General features: G+C 49.9%; 2 protein-coding genes across 4 annotated transcripts in view; one reads left to right on the top strand and one right to left on the bottom strand.

Moving 5' to 3' along the window:
- Positions 1–18618, bottom strand: part of LOC139048961 (salivary peroxidase/catechol oxidase-like) — a 39076-nt gene extending 20458 nt beyond the window's left edge. The window contains exons 1-4 of one of the 3 annotated variants that reach the window (XM_070523962.1): positions 18493–18618; positions 4068–4306; positions 2694–2814; positions 1297–1526 (exon numbers count right to left, since the gene is read on the bottom strand). In XM_070523962.1, coding sequence (XP_070380063.1) covers positions 1297–1526; positions 2694–2814; positions 4068–4306; positions 18493–18593 — 691 coding nt within the window. In that variant the 5' untranslated portion in view covers positions 18594–18618. Of the gene's footprint in view, positions 1–1296; positions 1527–2693; positions 2815–4067; positions 4307–6980; positions 7150–7669; positions 7993–18492 lie in introns of those variants that run through there. The other 2 variants (XM_070523964.1, XM_070523963.1) reach the window with 2 other exon arrangements.
- LOC139048962 (dehydrogenase/reductase SDR family member 4-like) overlaps positions 15508–19804 on the top strand; it is a 49078-nt gene continuing 44781 nt past the window's right edge. Inside the window, exon 1 of the mRNA XM_070523965.1 lies at positions 15508–15855. Coding sequence (XP_070380066.1) covers positions 15677–15855 — 179 coding nt within the window. The 5' untranslated portion in view covers positions 15508–15676. The remainder of the gene's footprint in view (positions 15856–19804) is intronic.

Raw genomic sequence — 19804 nt, 5'->3', positions numbered from 1 at the left:
TAATTGGGAGACAGGTTCGTACCAAGAAATCTCGCCGTTTCTGTGCACCTGGTTGGTTTCCACTATGTATTTTTCCCCATAGCATCCCAGAAGTGTAAGAGCACTACTTCCCCACGAGGTCCCTAGATAGATAGTTTCGCGCCATTCTTCCATCTAGCAGAGAGCAAATGGAGGTTTAGCCTATATTCTAGTTGAGGTTACGAGAAAACGAATCGAGCAGGGCAGGTCATGTCATGCGCGTACGGCAGACAAGCGGTTAATAAGGGTTACACAGTGGGTACCAAAGGAAGGGAAGCGCAGTCGAAGAATTCAGAGAATTAGGTATAATAAATTTAGGAAATTTGCAAGCACAACTTAGAAATAGGTATAGCGTAAGACAGGGGTAATTGGCGATCGCTGAGAGAGACCTTCAACCTGCAGTGGACATAAAGATAGGCATAGTGATGATCGTTATGATCGTTACCGCCCGTGTCGTTTTTGTATTCTCTTCCGCTGTCCCAGTCATTATTTGTGGTCAATACGATATGCAGTAAACACCAACTAGGCCAAACTGAAGTTCTGACTCCAGACCGGTCGTGCACCGGAGAGCGCACCCCTATCAAACTGCCTCCTCACCCGCTCGCCAGCGATCCAATCACACCGGCGCCCGGCACCTCTCGCCCTTCCTCCTCGCCCTCACACCTCTCCGCCAATCAGTGGCGCGCTCGACCATTTTTCCCGTTCTCCCGGGTTTCAGGGAGGCATTAACCCCAAAAGGATTGCAGAATTAGACGCCTTTTCTTCTGCACAACCACTGTCGTCAGAATGGAATAAAGACAAGCGCGAACTTCGAATGGGATGGAAAGAAAGACAGAGAGACAGGACAGGATGGCGCTTGTCCTGTGTCCCTCTGCCTTTCTTTTCTGTCCACGTTCGATGTTTGCGCTCGCCTTTGTTCCATTTAGTAATGAACCAACTAGCTCAGCAACGCACTTTGTTGATCGTCATCAGAACTTGCCGAGGTGCGCCCACGTTCCTGTCTAACGCCATCGCATGAAAATTCGCAGCGCATGCGCAGAGCCATTATGGACGCAGTCTTGAACACAGAGTATAGTTGCAGAAGGGAACCAAACTCTCATTCAATGTTTCCACTGGATATTCGATACCTTCTCATCATCCAGCAGAAAGCGCCCTTGCACAGAAGGAGTTATGCGCCTTCATCAGGATTCTACTGGCGGATATGCACCGGTGACGAGGTACACACTATCTCGACAAAGAATTGGGGTGCCGCGGCAAATGGCGAGGCGGAGGACGTACCGTCGGCGTACCTGGCGGGCAGGAGTCTCACGAGCGTCGAGAAAGTGGCGCCCCACGACGGCCTGTCGAAGTTGTTGCAGGCGCCGTCCGGAGTGCGGTAGTGCAGCGTCTTGCGCGGGCACACGATGTCCTCGTCGATCAGGTCCTTGGGACAGAGGCGGCCCAGCGCAGTGTCCCGGACGTCGACGCACGCGACCGCACCGTGCACGTCGTCTGGCGCCAGTTTCAACCTGGACAAGCGTAGCAGGAATGTTAGAGAGAATGCGTGCACATATAACGATGCGTACGCTATCGGCACACATTTTCCGCACTGTCCCAACACAAATCAATTGGTAGGCGGGTTCTCCTTTTACATACGAAAGTGAAGTTACGTCACTCCCCGCTTCGTATGCTACAATTGCCGCTTCCCGGCAACTGCACCTTTGGAACCATTATCCTTACTGGGAAACGCTTGCGGCGAACGCTGTGCGCGAAGGCGAGCTTTCCGGTTCCTTTATTTTCGTTCCTCCGCACTGCCGCCGCTGTCGCGGATGCGAGCGCCATCTGCTGGTGATGCAAGGAACCCAGCGGCGTGCGCCTCCCGAGTGTTTGCCTACCGACACGACAGACCCATTGGGAGGTAGAGCTATACAGTTTCGCTGTAAAAAAAAAAGTTGCCGTTTCGCCCGAAAGGCTAGGCGTCGATTGCAATGGCAAATTATTAGACGGCTATGCGAAGTAAGTATAGTAGTCTTATTGGCAGTATTAGTTTGTAAACATTCGCTTACTATTTTGACCAGCACGGTGTCAGGGGCGCACTGCAAACATAGACACACCTCACTCGATGCATGAACGCGGGCGCTTGCTGTCAAAACGCTAACGTGAGGAATAGCGGCAGCCGCGGCCAGCAAATTGACCTTCGCGCTGTCTCTCGATTCAACTCTAACCAAGCGGCGAGAACATAGCGCACACGAAGGCATCAGGCCTCGGCGTGCCTCGGTTCCATACCCATTGGACATCACTTTAAACATAGGGCCCGCGCTCAGCCACGCAATACGCAGGCGCAGTAGCAGTAGGGCGCCTCGAGAGACGGCGCTAAAATCGCGACGCCATTACTGCAAGCTAGTAGACAACTAGCTAGGGTCACTGGGTGGGGTGAAAGAGGTTGGACGCGGACATCATACTTCAAAGTTGGTGGAGTTCCCAAGGAATGGGAATCGCATTAGAAGCTTTGTGTATGCGGTCCCTGTTCACTGAGCCTACTCAAGACCTCGTCCCTCATATATACACACGATGGCAACCGTAGTCATCCAACGAGTTTTTCCGAGTTGTTCTCGCTCGTGACCTTAAGCATGAACTCACAACTGGCACTGTGCAAGATGTCGAGCGCATTGTGGGTTACAGCTTATGCATTATACCTGCGAGCGATGTATTCGGTGGCGAACTGGGAAGCGTAGGCCGCGGTCTCGTACTCCCTGGCCCCGGGGCGTCGCCTCAGCCTGGGCCACGTGACGTTTTCGTACTTGGACTTCTGGAAGCCTGCGAGAATGAGTACACGCGAAGAGTCAGTTGCAAGGGTCACGTTGCTGGAAGACAGCGAGTTAATGCGGTCACGATGCGTGTTTAAAAAGCCTCTATGCGGATTGCCTGTCCTGAAGCAAAATTACTAGATAACCTGAGTCGATCCACAAGGGTACTAAAGCTTACGGAATATACCGGAACTCTGGAGCACAGGCCTTACCAGAAGGGTTACCGTCTTTTCGAACTGACCTCAACTAGCGTACTCGTATCTGCAGGTGCAAAGGCGTCGACAGGAACAATCGTTAGCGCATACGGCGGGTTCTTCCCGTGCTGCGAGAAGAATGACTCAACGTCGTAGCAAGGTTTATAACACGTTGAGGCTGAAGGAATCGTCATAAGTTGTCGCCAGCAGCATCACTCTGGCAATCTTATTGACGAGCTCCGTGAACCGTCTTTCAATGCAACAAATTTCATTGAAATCGGTCCAGAGGTTATCTCAAAAAGCCGTTTTTTGCGTTTTACATGTACTTGAATAGGCCGCGTCGGAGTTGGGCCCGAGCTAAAGCTTCCTCTTAAGACTTTATTCTTCTACATAGCACCTGGCAGTGTGGGCAACCTTAGACCATGTCATGGCCGCGCACGTGTTCTCCTGAAAGTAAGGTATTATGAAAGAAGCTAACGATAGTCCTAACCATCATAAACGCGCCGCAAAATGAAAATGCGATGTTCGACTGCCATAAGACAGGTGTACGCGCAACTTCTACAGCGCGCAATGCTGCTCCGGAAATAATGATGCAACGCGCTACGCAAGCGAGTCAAGGCGACCGCTACGACGAACAATAGACTCTGTTCGCGTGTCAGCGACTGGATACAAGGAAAGTTGGAAGCGACACATTAATGGAGAGGGGTTCTTCGCGGTCACTCACGGTATCTATTTGTTATTGCTTTCATTAAGGGTCGCGTATCTGCAGCGGCCCAGACTATGCCCTCTAACAAACGACACCTACACAGCCCTCAGATGTATAGTGCGGCGTGAAAAGCGAGTACGATGCGAAAATGGGCTGACAGCGCGTCATGACACTGCGTCAGTGACTCATTGAGCTCACATTATCGCTCGCTCGCTCGCTCGCTCACTCACTCACTCACTCACTCACTCACTCACTCACTCACTCACTCACTCACTCACTCACTCACTCACTCACTCACTCACTCACTCACTCACTCACTCACTCACTCACTCACTCACTCACAATCACAGCCATTTCGCTCACCGTGCTTCTGCAGGTACTTGACGCTCTCCCTCACTCCCTGGTGAACCGCCGGCAGGAGCAGGGTGACGTTGATGACTAGATCGCCGGATGCCGGCGAGATGGCGCTGTTCGGCCGGCGGCCATCGACGGCCTCGCAGGAGCCGAAGTCACTCCTCGGCGGAGGCCTCGGTATCTCCACGTTCCACAGAACCGAGGACGCGGACATCGCCAGCGCACACAGCGAGACGATCCACAGTTCCCTGCAGCGAAGAGGATGACAAGATCGAGTTAAGGAGACGCACACACACGCACACAAAATTCCGACAGAACACATCCTCCGGTTAAGCCTCGACGTTAGTGCGATTAGCACTGAAGCTACTTAGCTACAGACCGCGTATTGCCGCTGCCGAAATAATGATAGTGATCTAGGGAAAGGAAGGACGCTTCATGTATGAGGCGTGTATTGCAGCCGATATCCTCTCTCTCTCTCTCGCATCCGCGTGGACACACTGCGCCACCTGGAGTCGCCGCCGCGAGGTTTGCGCGTGGCGTGTGTCTGAATGTATTGATGCGGGTTCCATACCGCCCATTACGGTGAAATTTTAACGCGAGAGCGTTAGGGGCCCCGTGTTACAGAAAATCCGGTGCCGGCGTCGGCGGAGTGGTCCGCGGGCGAAAATTTCCGCATATATTTGCGCATATATGTATATGCCACGCATTACTACGTAACATGCGGTATATGCGGGTTATATTGCCACACCGTTCTATCGCTGAAGTTACTGGTGTGACTTGTCTTACATTCTAGACAAAGTTATTCCTCGGAATTTTTGAGAATGCCAGCCCACAAACAAACGTCACGAAACAGAACACTGACAGCGCATGCCTTTTATGTTAAGTCTACTCAGACTTTTGAACATTAAAAGTGCGAAACAGTAACATAAACGTGAACATTATGTAAGTTTTTTTTGGCGCGGCTGTTGACTAGCTCCGGGACGGGCCCGCGCAAGAGGCCGCGTTTCTACCAGAAAGCTCGCCATCGTGCGTAGCGTTCGCTGCCAGAGTATCCCGTTAAACAGTGCGGTTGCATGAGCTGCAGTTGACGGGAAGCGTAAGAAGCAGTCAGGGATCTTTGAATTCTATCGCGTTCCACTGTTAAAAGCGAAGCCTAAGCGTCCTCAGAATTGTTTTAAAGGATTTTTTTTTTGTCATTGAGGAGCGACACATAGCAAGTGTCACATACTCGGTGACCCAAGTGGGTCCAATGGTTTGTCTCAGCACAGCAGCCCGGTATCTTGCCCATTGGACCACGGGCTACCCAACGACCCAAGCTGGCGCGAAAATAGTCAGAAACATGCAAACGTATACCGGAGAGTGCGTCAAGTATCCTGAGAATGCTGATCGCATTAAAAGGAAAGAAATATTTTAAGCAGCAGTGTGTCATTAAGTTACGCTTCCGCAGTAGAAAAGCAGTCACTGTCACTGTAAAAGGAGGCAAATAGAAAAATACGCAGAATTCTAAAACAGGTGGCTACGCTTCCACGAAATCCCCGCGCCAGTTCCCTCCGACGTCATGGATTTTGATAGTGGCTACTGAGATCTGGTTAATTTCTTTCCCATAAAGTGTTCTAAAAGGAATGAATAACATAAACCAGGAAATTTTCGAACTTTCTTTTTTGGCGTCAAGACCACTGGTGCATCCAGAATGGAGCCATGGAGGCCTGCTGGTCTTTCCTTTCTTCTGAATAATGACGGACAACATGCCGTATAGAAAGGTTTCATGCGCAAACCAGCTCAAGAAAACACGTTTTGATCCAAAAACACTTGAACCAATCCGACGCTCGCTTCAATTGTGACATCTTGTGTTTCTACGTTTACAATAATTCTTTCTCTTATGCAAACAGCTTCTTAGCGTTTCTTGAACAGGATATATAGGCACCACCTTGGTACGTCACTGTCAAGCCCCAGGGTGACGTCACTTGGAACTTATGAAACTACCGCGGAACGTTTATGCAACATCGTTCCCTTTTCTCTTCGAACAGGACACCTGCTCGGGCTTGTGTTTTGAACAGCGCGAAGAAACGACGTAGCTGCACAGCAACCATTTTCGCACGTCTGTTTGTGCGTGCGTGGTCTAGTACGCAACACAGCCGCCACTCCCAAGGTCCCGAAGCCACGCGTCGTAGACCGTAAACAAACGAGCGCTTTCTTCAGAATCGCCTCACCCCACGTAAACATCTGAAGCATACGGATGCATTCACTGCGGAACACCGCCATAGTTCCTCGCTGCCCGCAGCTGGTGTCGCTTGCTACGGAGCTACCGAGAAAGCTTACACAGCATCGTTTTTGTGCACATCGGACGCGTCGTCTGCTCGGGCTTCTGCTTTGACGCAAGGAGCGCCAGCAGACGACGTCGCTTCGGAGCCGCCATCTTCGCTCGATTTGTTTGTGCGTGTGTCGTCTGCTAAGCAAGACAGCCCGCCACTCCCACCTGCCCAAAGCCGCGTGCGTCGCACCGTATTGTACGAGTCACTGTTGCGCGGACCGTAAACAAAGAAAGGAAGCGCTTTGTTCAGGACCATTTCACCCCGCATGAAACATGTTCGCCAGCAAACACACGCGCTGCAGGCCATTCACGTCGATCATTTCCTCCAATCTCGTCTCGACCCACGCCTCGCGAAGGCGCGGCGGTTAGCTTTCGGTTCATTTCTTTTCTCTTTTCCGCCTTCAACAAACAGCGCGTTCTCACGCAGTTCAGTCACCTACCGACGACCGCGGGGGAAAGAATTTGCTCTCATCGCACACTCCAGACGGACCATAAATGCTCGCTGCTTTCCCGTAGACGCGATATATTGTTGTCTCGTTAATAGCATCGAGGTCTAGCTGCCACCACCACCGCCGGTAATGCGAAAAGCGCGTGGCGCGCCACAAACCCACCTGAGCGCCGCAACGTTACCTTGGCCCATGCTTTTTTTTGCTCCAAGGGCACCAACCATACAGCTCGTCGACGCGAACTTCACATCTCGCCTTGCCTCGGCAACCCACCGCGAAGGACGAAGCTTTCCCGTAGGTGCAGACCGGGCTCTTCCGAAAGTCGGATGGACCGTCCGTCGCACTCCGCCATCTTCTCTCTCTCTCTCTCTCTCTCTCTCTGTCGTTGATATGACGCCCTTTCACCAACGAGCGTCGACCGTTAAACAGATCGGTAGATGATTTCAGTGACAAAAATCGCGTTCCAAACTGACCCTTATTTTGGATGCTTAAATTTGGTTGTTCGCGATTATAGCGCCATCTCGTGACAATAAAATACACTAAATTTTACCAAAAATGTTTAAAATAAAAGTGTGACATGCTTGAACCTGCAAAACAAGAGGGCGCAAACGTCTGTTAGTATCTAAAAGTTGGCGGCACATTGGTTCTCGCAACTTCGCATCACATTTTTAGCACTCACGTAGTGACGTGACTGTGGTGCGTCGGACCTTCTCCTCGCGCTTTTTGGATTTTAGTGTGCTGTTTTGTTTGACGCTGCGCGTGCGCATGTTATGAGTGCGAGAGCGGGGTGCGTGTGATAGCGGTCGTCTGCTCGCGCTTTTGTTCCGCCTGAGGTCCTTGTCCAATCAACTCACCTTCATTCTTGTTCTTTACTTCTCAGACGCAAGGGCTAGCCTGACGGGAAGAGGTGGTTGACTATACGGAGGGAGTCATTCTATTGTTCTCTTGCGTGTGATTTTTATGCCTGGCCGCCTTTATAGAACGGCAGGAGAAGTGAGGGTGACAAGGACTCGGCGCGGCCTGTGGCGTGTGTAGCAGACGAGCGCGGCGCGCTGCGGGAAGTGTCGTCTGCTATCCCGGGGCTACTGGATCCGGTTTTTTTCATTCACCTGGCTTCGATACAGTTGCAGCGACAAGTAACTCTTCCTCCATGCAAGCGCACGTAATGCTTCTGCCGTCTGCCAGCCTAAAATAAATAAATAAATAGATAAATAAATAAATAAATAAATAAATAAATAAATAAATAAATAAATAAATAAATAAATAAATAAATAAACAGGCACAGCATAAGTAAAGAAACAGAAGATGAAAACCGCAGTGTTCTTTCGTCTGCTACTTGGCATCGTTCCCCCCCCCCCTTTTTTTTGTAGCGTGCATCCGACCAAGATCAACCGCGTTGTCATGGGATAGCACGCAATAGGTAAGGAATATATTAATTTGATTCTCATTCACTCGTTAGCTTGTTCTCGAATGCAATAGAGGTCTCGAAGAATGCCCGCACAGGTCGAGGGTCAGAAAAGGGGTTAGGGCTTGCGAGCGATGCTTCATGCACAAAAGGTTTGATTAGTATCTAAATGTTGGCGGAAAAAAACGTTTGTTGAAAAAAAGTTTCAGTCAGAATACCAGCAAGACAGAGGACCTACGCAAGATGGTAGGGAATTCCGAGAAATATACAAGGAACAACTCCGAAAGTGGCGGAGGAGGCATTAAACATTGCAGGAAATTCTTCCACGCCAGGCCATTTGACGGGACGACTTGAGTCTCGTTGCCGACGGCAGAACGTGTTGAATACCGAGGTTTCGTATATATTCAAGAGGTGGGCGCCGAGCTTTTACGGTCGCTGTTCGCTTCTATTTTCTATTTCAAAAGTTTCAAAAGAAATAGTGCAGTCTTGGTGCGGGGCTTGAGCGCTAACACGCCGGCTACAAGCACGACTACTATGTTGGTGAAATGCCGCTAGAACGAATATTTCGTGAAAGAACGATTCAAATCCCCAAGCAAAATTACAAAATCCACGCGCCGATTTCCGATGCAGTAACTTAGGCGATCTCTCACTTACTCTCTTCCCCACTCAATCCTCCCTCACTCTGGCTGATCATTCGACACCAGAGGATCACTCATTTCCATCGTGATCATTAACACTCAATCACCCGCTGGCTCGCTCGCTCACTCACTCACTCACTCACTCACTCACTCACTCACTCACTCACTCACTCACTCACTCACTCACTCACTCACTCACTCACTCACTCACTCACTCACTCACTCACTCACTCACTCACTCACTCACTCGATTATCAATCGCTCATTCGATGATCATGCACTGGATCGCTCATACTCTCTAAGGTCACACACTCACTACGCCCAATCACTTAATCACTCACTCATTCACTCGCTATCTTGCTCACTCTCTCGACAACCACTCGCCCCTCTCATGACCCCTCGACATTTGTTCACTCCACGACTGCTTATTCAACAGCTCATGCCCTTACCCAATCACTCACTCTGCCACTCGCTCATTAAATTATCACTCCTCCCTTTGAAGATCACTGGACATTTATTCGCTCCATGATCGCTCCATGATTACGCACCCAATCACTCATCCACTTACACGTATCACTCCCATTGTCGCTCGCTTACTAAATGACTGCTCGACCACTCATTCACTCCGTGGTTGCTCACTCACTCGCTACCCATTTCTCCAGTCCCTTACTTACACCTTTTTACACTCACTCGATCAGCCGTTCATTCACTTGGTGATCACTCCATCACTCACTCGCTCCCGCAATGTGTCACCGCGAGAAGGATATCAGACAACTTTAAATGTGGATTCGACCGTTTACGAAAACGCACGCAAAACTAAGGGAGCCTCTTGCGCTGCAGACGTATGGCGAACGCCAAATGTTGTGGCGCCACCTGGTTTTAAAGATCAGCGCACTTTTGCAACAACAGTGGCGTCTTCTTATTTTTAGGTTTGACAGCGCCAGAAAGTACGGCTGATCTCGATATTGACGACAAAACATCGCCAATACTTGGTTCCGGAGGGATAATAGACTTAGCTAAAGCGGATTTCAAGTTTTATCGCTGTCGCGGTTTTGAGTCTTTCGCTGTCGCGAATGACAAGGCTGAATTCGCTCCGGAGCGATGAATGATTATTAGAGTCCTTTGGCTACATAACTTCAAATTCCGTGCCTGTGGCGATAAAAGTTAACAAAAACGAATTCGCCTTTCATGTAAACGCTTCTACTCGTCTAATCGAATGCCATCAACTGTTCCTCGGTAAATTAACGCTTGGTCACTTAAACAGAAGTTAAGTGGACGCAACACGCCTCGTTTTGTCAAGCGCGTAAAACTCGATTTGCCTGCAAAAAAAGTAAGACTCGCGATTTGTGCAGAATGCGGCACTACGACTGTGTCGCTTTGTGTCTCTCATGCATTCCGATGGGCTGTGGGGCGACATTCCTCTTACTGTTTGACCCGGCGTAACCGTACATCTAGTTCTGCCTGCATGCGCCGACGCGTTCTTCAGCCAGTGGTAAAATCCCCGCGATATGCATGCCGGTATAGACTAAAACATCGCCGAGAGTTCCGAATCATTCGTAGGGAGGCGACAAGTGCAACTGCAACGTTGAGAGCGCTGTAATCGTGATTTTACCGAAACGCCAGCCTGCCTCACTCGGCAAGAATCGCGTCACACCAATACAAAACGTTCAACGTTCCAAGGCGGTTTGTGCAGTCTACAGTGCAGCAAGTGTCCGGCGTGATACTTTCGTCGCAAAGGCTGAGCCTATCGCGCGATCGTTAGTCCACGGAGTCGCTTTCTTCGATAAAACTGCTTGCAGTATTTCCCACGAACGGTTCAAGTGTTTCCTTTAACTAATATTATCTCGCTCAGAAAAGGAGAAAAGTTGTTGTCGAGTCCTTCAAGCTCGGGAAATCGCCGCGGATCACCCAAGGGATCACACACTGGCGCTTACGGCACTTGTGGCAACTTCGCTCTTGCTTTGCAGCACTGTTTTAGTCAGGACCCAAAACACTGCTTCATAACATATGAACGAAGATAGCGGAAGATAACGTACGGGTAGCGGTATGAGCGCACCTGACCGACTGGGCTACTGGTGGCGACTCTGTCATCTAACAATGTGCTGGTTCTGCCCTAAAGGCCCTTGGCGACCTATCGTCGGCAGGAACGAGGGCCGGGGGGGGGGGGGGGAGCGTGACGTCACCCGCGTCGCAGTCCTCGTAATGGGAGAAATCTTTGGCTGTTGGTGCTGGGTACCACTGGGCCACTCATTCCGACCCGCGGGAAGAGGGGAACAGTTCAATCGAACTTTAAGGGGCTCGAACTGCGGCAGAGAGGCAAGGACCTCGAGTGGCCGAGCACTCAGTGGATGCCTGAAGCGTAGCACAAGGGCAACCACTTCAGAAGAACACGGGGGGTAGCGCCCGTCTCCTCGATGATAGGTACGCAATGTGACACAATGCACCCACATAACCTTCTTCGCTCGAGCCATGTCTGCAGTCCGAGAGCAGAAACAGCTGTGGCGGGTAAACGACGGGCGTCCGAGTAGACATAGCCCTCGGCTGCCTCCTTCCTCTCATATTGTCTAATCATTGCACCAATGAGCGGGCGCCTCCGCGCTAGGTGCGCGGTAGCGGTCAAGGAGGCTTTAAAAAAATGTTGCTGGGGTGGAAATCCGGAAATGACGCCCCAAAAGTGAAGCCGGACCACTTCCATCTTAGGAGGGGCACGATAAAACAATAGCGTGGAGTAAAGGAAAGAAGCGCGCTACTCTCCCCCCTCACGAGTTTAACACGGTCTATTTGGCGTTATTCGTAAATTGAAAATGTGCCGCAAGGGAAGACGTTAATTACTCTTTTTTTTTGCTATCTTGTTGAATTTGCGCTTCGGTTTCTCGTGGTATACGCCTCCTCGAATAATCCAGTTCGACGACAAGAATTTTATTATCTGCCGCAGGCAAAATTTTTCCTTTAATTTCGTAAAACATACAAACGATCACCCTGTATAGTTAATCATCCACGGCGTTGGGCAAACTTTCGAAACGATAATGCTACGAGTAAAACGGACATTCAAATCGATCGTAATAGGTGGTGTCTAAAACATGGCAGCCATGACGTGCTTGAGGCTCCGCGTTCACTTTCGGCGCCTGCAGCTCACAAAGGCACAGCCTACAAAGGCACAGCCTACCCGTGACAACCTAAGAGTTACGAGGTTACATGTGCGCCGTCACACACACAAAACGCAATTTGCGTAGGTGCGCGCCAGCCAATTAGGTTCGCTTATTTGCCTGACGTCAAGTGTTTGCGCATTTTAAAAACAACCGTTTTTCTCCGCACAGATTTCACTTTGTATTAGTGGTTTCAGGATGAAACGTCCGGGGCAAATTTTGTTGGCGATCCTCATATCCCAGCTCAACCATAGCTAAAGTTTTACCTTGAGACAACTAGCTTTTATTTTCCAGTTAGTCTGACATTATATCAACATCATAAACATGTGAGCGGACTCCACCAGGCTTGACTCTCTGTCAGAGGTAGACGGCACGGGCACTGCGTTTTTCGTGGGACGAGCTTGACTTTTTTTTTATTTCATTCTGAAGTTGTCACCGACTTCTAGATATTGATTCTGTCCCTCAGAGGCAAAGAACGAAGCAGCACACACCGCTGCCCGCGCAAGTGTCAACCGGGCCTCCCGGCACGAAATCCTATGACCCATCCCACCTACCCACGTCAGCGAAGGAAACCGAAACCACACCGCATACTTGCCAAGCCACTACTGCAGCGCTAGCGGCTTGGACGCCGGCTACATCCTCCTCCACGTCAAAAAAAAAAAACTAACGGAAGACGAAGGCGCCGACTACAGGCGACTCAAGAGTAATACTTTCACACACACGGCATCTTACTGCATCCCATCCGACCGATGCTATACAGCTACACCTGTCCACATTGCAACGTGCCCGACAGGGTTGGCACACCTTCTGCTGCAATGTAAGCACTCCCTAGAAAGCATCGCAGCGACACAACCAGCAGCAGCAGCAGCAGCAGTAGCACGCCCAAACCTCCTCACTGAAGCGTGGGAGGCTACGAACTCCAAGCCGGAACCTAGGACGACGCGCGCCAACTCGTCGGCCGGACCCGGCGGGCGGTCCAGGCCAGAGGGCTTCTGGAATAAGGGACGACCCTCCCAGCACCTGGAGTGACAAGTCACTGTTGCAGTAAAGGCTTACTCGTTCGTTCTTTCAGAGGCAACCATGTCGCTGGGCCGCGGATTTGCGCATACCACTTCCATCATACGGTCTCGCCCGCACGCCCAGTCAGCCGCCATTGCCAAGCTACGTTGGACACGTAAATGTGTGTTGACGTATCTAGCTTTTCAATTGGCCTTTCCTTTGCATTTCGCAAGTTTGTTTAAAAGGAACTCGTTAGCAATGAAGTTCTTTGTGAAACTCTTGCGGCTTTCGAATCTGAGGGTATTCAACAAATATTTTTTTTGAAAGCCGCAGTCGTGGCCAGAGCATGTTCGATGGTTCTTTAATGTAACAAGTGCAATACATCACTGTTGCGACTTCGGCTCCGTACACAGAAACCGTCCACATCCGCCGTAAAGTTTCTTGTTGCATGGCGGTTTCCTCGCCTTTAGAATTGTGAAGAGCTACGTTTCCATCGCAGCTAGAAACAAAAGACCAACCCTTCCCCTGCCGGGAAATGGGGCTAAGCGAAGCTTGTCCTCAGTGCACCTGGCCCTCGTCAAGGTATAACTAACCCACCGTGAAAGGCGCTGGTTTGCTTCGGCCCGTCGCTCCCTCAGCTCATGATCTCGTTGCTGTCGGGTTGCCTCGGCTCGTAAGGCTCCAACGGCTGGATCGGCGAGCCCTTTCACGGGCGAGTTCTCGTCGACCGCTGCCCATTCCTCGGGGGAACGCGCAACGCGTGGCCGTCCCATCCGTTTTCCCGAGACTGAACTGAAACGGCTCTGATTGGTTGCGAGTGCGGCGTGAGCGCGCGCCTGTCACACGACCTGAACTTATTTTATTTTCCTTTTTTCTTCTGCCCACCTTCTTCTCTTCATACCCCCTAAGGCAGAGGCTACAAGCACTCAACAAAGGGAAATGAATAGTGCATACATTCTTTGGAATCACGCATGCAACATACAGAACAGCATGCGTTTCACTAAAGAACAAGCTCAAAACAAGCATCCGAACCACATAACTGATGACAAGGCGCTCCTGCGTCTACATGCATTGTGGAGCACGTAGCGCTCCCCGCATACGTTTCCTAGTAAGGATAACTAATTCGCAAGCTGCCACGGCGACGGCAGCTTGACTGTTGCATAGGGTGGCGTAACTAAATTTTCTTACGTAAAAGAAGAACCCCTCTGTCAACTGAATTGTGTTGTGACAGCTCTATGGGAAGGTCACGTAAAGTGAGGTCTCCTGAAGACCAGAGTGCATACGAGGCGCGGCGAAATATCTCTTCGCTCTGGTTCACTCTTTGTAGGTGCACGAACTAGCGACGCAAGTCAAATCGCAGGCACCTTAGACAAATAGGTAAAGTGCATTTGAATGTCGCCACCTGAATAATTTCGACCTACGGCGCAATGGACACTCTATCTAATTGTCGTGTGGAGCTTTTGCTGTCCAACAACCTTCACGGCGTGCACTGGAGAACATCTTTTGGGCTCAGAGGATAGAGGTACGTATGCCGCCACACCATAGGAGGCTAAAGAATAGCCAGAGCCCCTACCGTGTTTTGTGGTTGTAACAACAATTTTTTTTTGGCAAATGTGTCTGTCTGCGTTAATACACGAAATACAACAAGGAAAAAATGAAATAAAGTCATGTTTTATCACGTTTTTGCTGCATCGAAGTGGTTTTCTGCAGCTTTATTCTTAACCAATCATGGAGGAGCAAGTGATGACGTCGGGATGGTGAGCGCCACTGGGCGATGATGCGGTCAGCAGCAATGTGGTCATCTGTTAGCGGGACTAAAATATTAAATATTTTGATATCGGTGCTTTCACCTACGCTAAAGGCGTCTCCAACCGTCAGTTTACGCAACCTTCATCGGAAAGCGGTGGCTTGAAAAGTGGTAACATTCTGCGTAATCCCAAACAATGCTGACTAACCAATTACCTGCAAAGTGCTTCGCATAGCATCGACTATTACAGTACCTGCGATGTGCTTAATTTTTTGAGGAGCAACGTCGCCGTACTTAGCCTTGTTAGCTGATACACGATTTCGAGTATTGCTCGTGGTGATGAGGCCACAATAATGTAGATAACCGCCAAATCCGGAGCTCCAAAACAAACTGTGGTATCGGAGTGAAATATTCTTTCCAGTGTCATCTTTTCGTACGCGATGAGGAACTTCGAAAATACGTGTCGGTACTTGCAAAAGCGTTGTCGAAGTGCCCAGCGCAAGCGACCATTTTTAAAATTTTTTACCATGACCTATCACTATATTTTCTTTTATTTGTCCTATTGTATACAACTGTACATAGTCTCCATCAAATGCTATTTGATAGATAAATAAAACAACCACTTAGTACTTCTTTCAAAGAACCCGCGCTTCTGCCGGGGAACCGGAATAGTTTCCCCGTCTCGCTAGTTGTTCGTTTGCCCGCGCGACACTGCTGCGGCGCTGCGAGCGTCAAGGACTCTCCACCTCTCCACCACACGCGCTGAGCCCAGCGGATCTCTCGAATTGTATGGGCGAGTGGCGCCCTTCGTTCCGTCTCCCCTCTGAACCTGACAAAAAAGTCTCGTGACTGCTGCGCTGGTGGCAAAAACTGAGCCAGCGTCGCGCAGTCTGTTCGTCACAACCGGTGCGCGGTTCGACCGTTGAATGCTACGCGGTGACTTGATCAACGAAGTTCGCAACATGGGCACCGTACACATGCTGTCCACCTTGACTCGGATTTCTTCGTCCAACGCCACGCCGATTGCACGGGTTTCGATGTCCACCGCGTCGAGCGCCAAGAAGCTTGCGGGGAAAGTTGCCGTCGTGACGGCGTCTACGGAAGGGTGAGTGCACTTTCGAGCACTTGACGACAATTCGCGACTTTCTTTATTGGCGTTCGAAGACGACACGCGTAGGAGAGCACACACGAATTGAAGCGAGCGAAACTCTTTGTTTCGTGGCCGAGTTTTAGCTAAACTTTTTCCGTTGCATCTTTTATCGCCGGCTTGCTTGCCGGCTGCGGCACCGGCGGATGTTGTTTGAGCAGCTGACGACATAGCGGGAAAGAACCCTGCGATAGAAGGATGCTTGCAGTTTTTGAATAAACGTCTGTGGCACGTCGGGCCAGAAACGAGGAGCGGCTGTTTCTTTTTCATCGTCGAATGCATCGGTCCGTGCAATTCGTCAGTTTGCTTTCTTTTTCTTTTTTTGTTCGTGACCATTCGAGTGCGTCCCCTCGCTTGACTGACGCGTGCGGAGAAAGTTGGACTTTGTTGCGCCGGTCCGAAAGTTCTTTTCGGTCCCGGTGCTTGGCGGAATGTTCGAGACGCTGGCGGGTGTTTGCTTATCGTGCGTACTGTGGTAACAGTCGGCGTTAAAAGTTTACGGGCCGCTGTATATGATTTTCAATTTCCGAGCAGTTTGTGACAGTAGTAATCAAAACAATACGAAACTACGTTGCTTCCACGCACTCGTACTGCCCGGGTGGCAGAAGTATTCGGCTTTAGTTTAGATACTGCGGTGCGTAAACTTTTGAGGCCGACTGTAGCGGACTCGGGAGACGGCGGTCTCAGTAGATTCTGCCCTTGATATTTTTATTTTTCTCGTTTTGGGTGTAGAACTTGCGGAATCCTTCAGAACGTTGCCGATTTGATAACCAGGGCTGCAGATAAGAACTCGGGTGCATGTGTCGAATGGAGCATAGCCGAGGCAGTACATATTGTGATGTGAAAGTTAAGACATGGTTAAGATATTTCGAAAAATCTCGTGCGTCTACAGCGTGCTCAACGCCGGAGTGATTTCAACAGAGCACAGACGAACGATTTCGTTTTGGACGCCGATCGGCAAAACACTTTCGGTAAGACAGACGGCGCGCAAGTCTGGTCTGTGCACCAGATGCGAAACACTTCCAACTTGGCCTGCTAGTGACTCATCTTGAGCGTAAGTACCCTCTTGTCTCATGCGAAATCCCTGACGCTGGATATACGTCTCGCTTGAGCTGAACTTGGCCTGCTTTGCATATTTATATCATTTTCCCGTTGTCAGCTGCGAGCAGAAGGCAACCGATAAACTTGGCCTGCTTTGTATCTTTCCGCAATTTTCCCAGTGTCAGCAGCGAGCGGAAGGCAACCGATAGCGAACTCGCCGGACTAGAAAAGGGAGACGGAGAGCTTATCGCGCTCTTCTAGTTGCGCCGTAGTTGACCTTAATTGTTATGCAACCGATCATATCAGCCTGGCGGTTTGAGATCAGAAACGAGATGAGTCTGCAAATCGCACACCTTGAAGGGGATTGGGAGTCGGGGTGTAATCCGGCTGGGAGACCGTGCGCATTAGCCGTTTTCTCAAAATAGACGATGCCTCATTGAAGAGCTGATCACGCGCTTGTAAAGCGGGAAAGCAGAGTGGTCTGCAACTATGTTGAAAGCAACTACGGTCTGCCTTGCCCGAAGTGTTTTGCCGATCGGCGCGCTAAAACGAAATCATTCGTCTATGCTCTGTTCAAATCAGTCCGACTTTGAGCACGCTGTAGACGCCCGAAAATTTAACTTTCCCATCTCAGTGTACTGCACGTGGTGTTGGTTTCAAGTCAAATCCGCGGATGATTGGACTAGAACGGCATAGCGTTTGAACTACTCTTTGCATACAAGCTATAGCATTTTGAACAAGCAATAGATTAGCGCTCTTGTTAACATTATGTCCAAGCATTTTCCTTTCTTTACAAAATCCAGAAATTTCAGTCTCTGTCAAAGATCTTACTGCCTTTCACATGTCTGTTATCAGTCGAGTGCCTCCAGGGTGTCATCGACCTCCGACTGAGTACGGAAGGATCTATGTAAGCTGCAAACGCCTAGGCGATAACGTAAAGCCAATAAGTCCTCTCTCTGAACCTGACGCCTCAGCTTTTTAGAGCCTTCCAGATTTCTCTTAGCAGCCCAGTCTTTCCTAGATGCCATCCCCCTCCGACTGGGTCTGAAATGATCTATACGACCCATACACACCTCGACGGTAACGTAAAGCCAATTACGTTCCTTCTCTGACCTAACGCTGCAGCTTTCTTTAGAGCCTTTCACATTCCTTTTAGCAGCCCAAAGTCTTCAAGATGACAGCGCCTGTCGACTTAATTGTGGAAAGCGCAGTTTACCCGCCGGCACGTTCTGTCTACATTGCTTTTGTCAATGTCGCCGTCTAACGAAAGGCGGTAATAAACCTTCATACAGTTACGAAAAGAAGACGCTACCGCGTACGCTAAGGCAAAGCTGTGTTTCCTGACCGTGCCCTCGACAAATATGCACCTACGACACGAAAGACGAAGGCATTTAGGGAGCCGTACGTGTCGGGGTTTCCTCGTCTTGACTAAAGATCCGAACGTTCTCCTTTCTTTTTTCTTTTCCTCCTTTCGAATGACTTCTGGGTTGTGACAACCGCTCGTGTCACTTTGTGACTTTCGTAACCGTGCGTATAGTCCTTGGTGCAACGTACCTGTCCCTCGGTTCCGCTTGTTCATTTGTGCGTCCGTATCCGAGTAGAAACACCCGACCCATGAGCAGGCCTTGCGTCATCCCGCGCAGACCGGCTCTCATGTTCAGGGATCGTATGATCTTGGGCACTCGCATGGATTTCGCCCACATTACAGGAGCCCTTAAGCAAGCATCCAAAGTGCGGGGCGATTAAGATCGTCGTTCGGAAATCGCCTTCGATTGCTTCGGTGGAAGAAGGAGTAATAAGAAAACCAGTCCCCCGCGCCTGTTTTGTTATGCAACGCCTTGAAATTCGTCCTTGAAATACACGCGGAGGTGGGGGAGACCTTGCGACGCAACGACGCGGAACGAATAGTTCTCGCAGTTTTACCTTCACACTTCTTCATTTATGTATTTTTTCATTTCTTTGTTTCTTCTGTACCTCTCGCTTAGCGCTGGGGCGGAAAATTTTCTCTTCGCCTATAGTACACTGCGTGCGGTGCTTCCAACGGCGTGAAATCTCGAACGCTGTGCTTGCGTGCAATGTGGGTGCTTTTGGAAAAAATAAAAGAAAGAAAGAAGGCGCTCTAAAGCAAGACGAAGAACAGACGATGAGCAGACGAAGAGCAGAAGTGCGCGCCCCTCTGCGCGTTAGGAAATTTCGTCTGCTTTCGGCTATACGTGGAAAGCACGATGAATTCATATTATTTTTGCTGAGTAACCTTCTATAGAAGCCGCTAAAGCGCCGTATCCTCTCAGTGCCGTGTTTGGAAAGGTGCGGAATCTTGGCCAAGAATGTGGGGCCGTAAGTGGGTCGGGGTGTTCGAAAAGATAAATAATATTCGCGAGGTATAACTATGCCAAAGTTCGGTAGTTCGTACTATCGAACGACGCAGGAATAAGATAGAACGACCAAAAAGCACTGTGGTGATGGACGGTGGGGCATAGATCAACGCGTTGCACGCCACAGACAAATTTTCGTTTCTTTTCGGCCCGGTCGCATAACAGAACGTTTGAATCAACCAATCAGTCGTTCAATCAATGCAAACTTCATTGAATGTTTAGGAAACTATATACAGCTAACTAAAAGTGCGGTTCGAAACCTGTGCTGTCTTGCTGCTTCGAAGTTTCATATGAAGCTCCTCGGGTTATTGTAACCGAAACTGAGCTTGCCTTGAACGCCTTCTGTCTGTCCTTCACAGTAACTTCTGTTTCCCGCTTTTTTTCCTTCTAATTTTTTTTTTCTGCTGAGCGTCGCTGTTGGGGTGTTATTAAACCATCGTCAAGGAAACGTCGGGAGGTGGGTTGTGGTGATAGAGATCAAGCTGAGAAAG

This window comes from Dermacentor albipictus, chromosome 8, assembly GCF_038994185.2.
Source record: "Dermacentor albipictus isolate Rhodes 1998 colony chromosome 8, USDA_Dalb.pri_finalv2, whole genome shotgun sequence".
NCBI lineage: Eukaryota > Metazoa > Arthropoda > Arachnida > Ixodida > Ixodidae > Dermacentor > Dermacentor albipictus.
The sequence above is the reverse complement of the archived record's forward strand: the minus strand, read 5'-3'. Positions and strand labels throughout refer to the sequence as shown.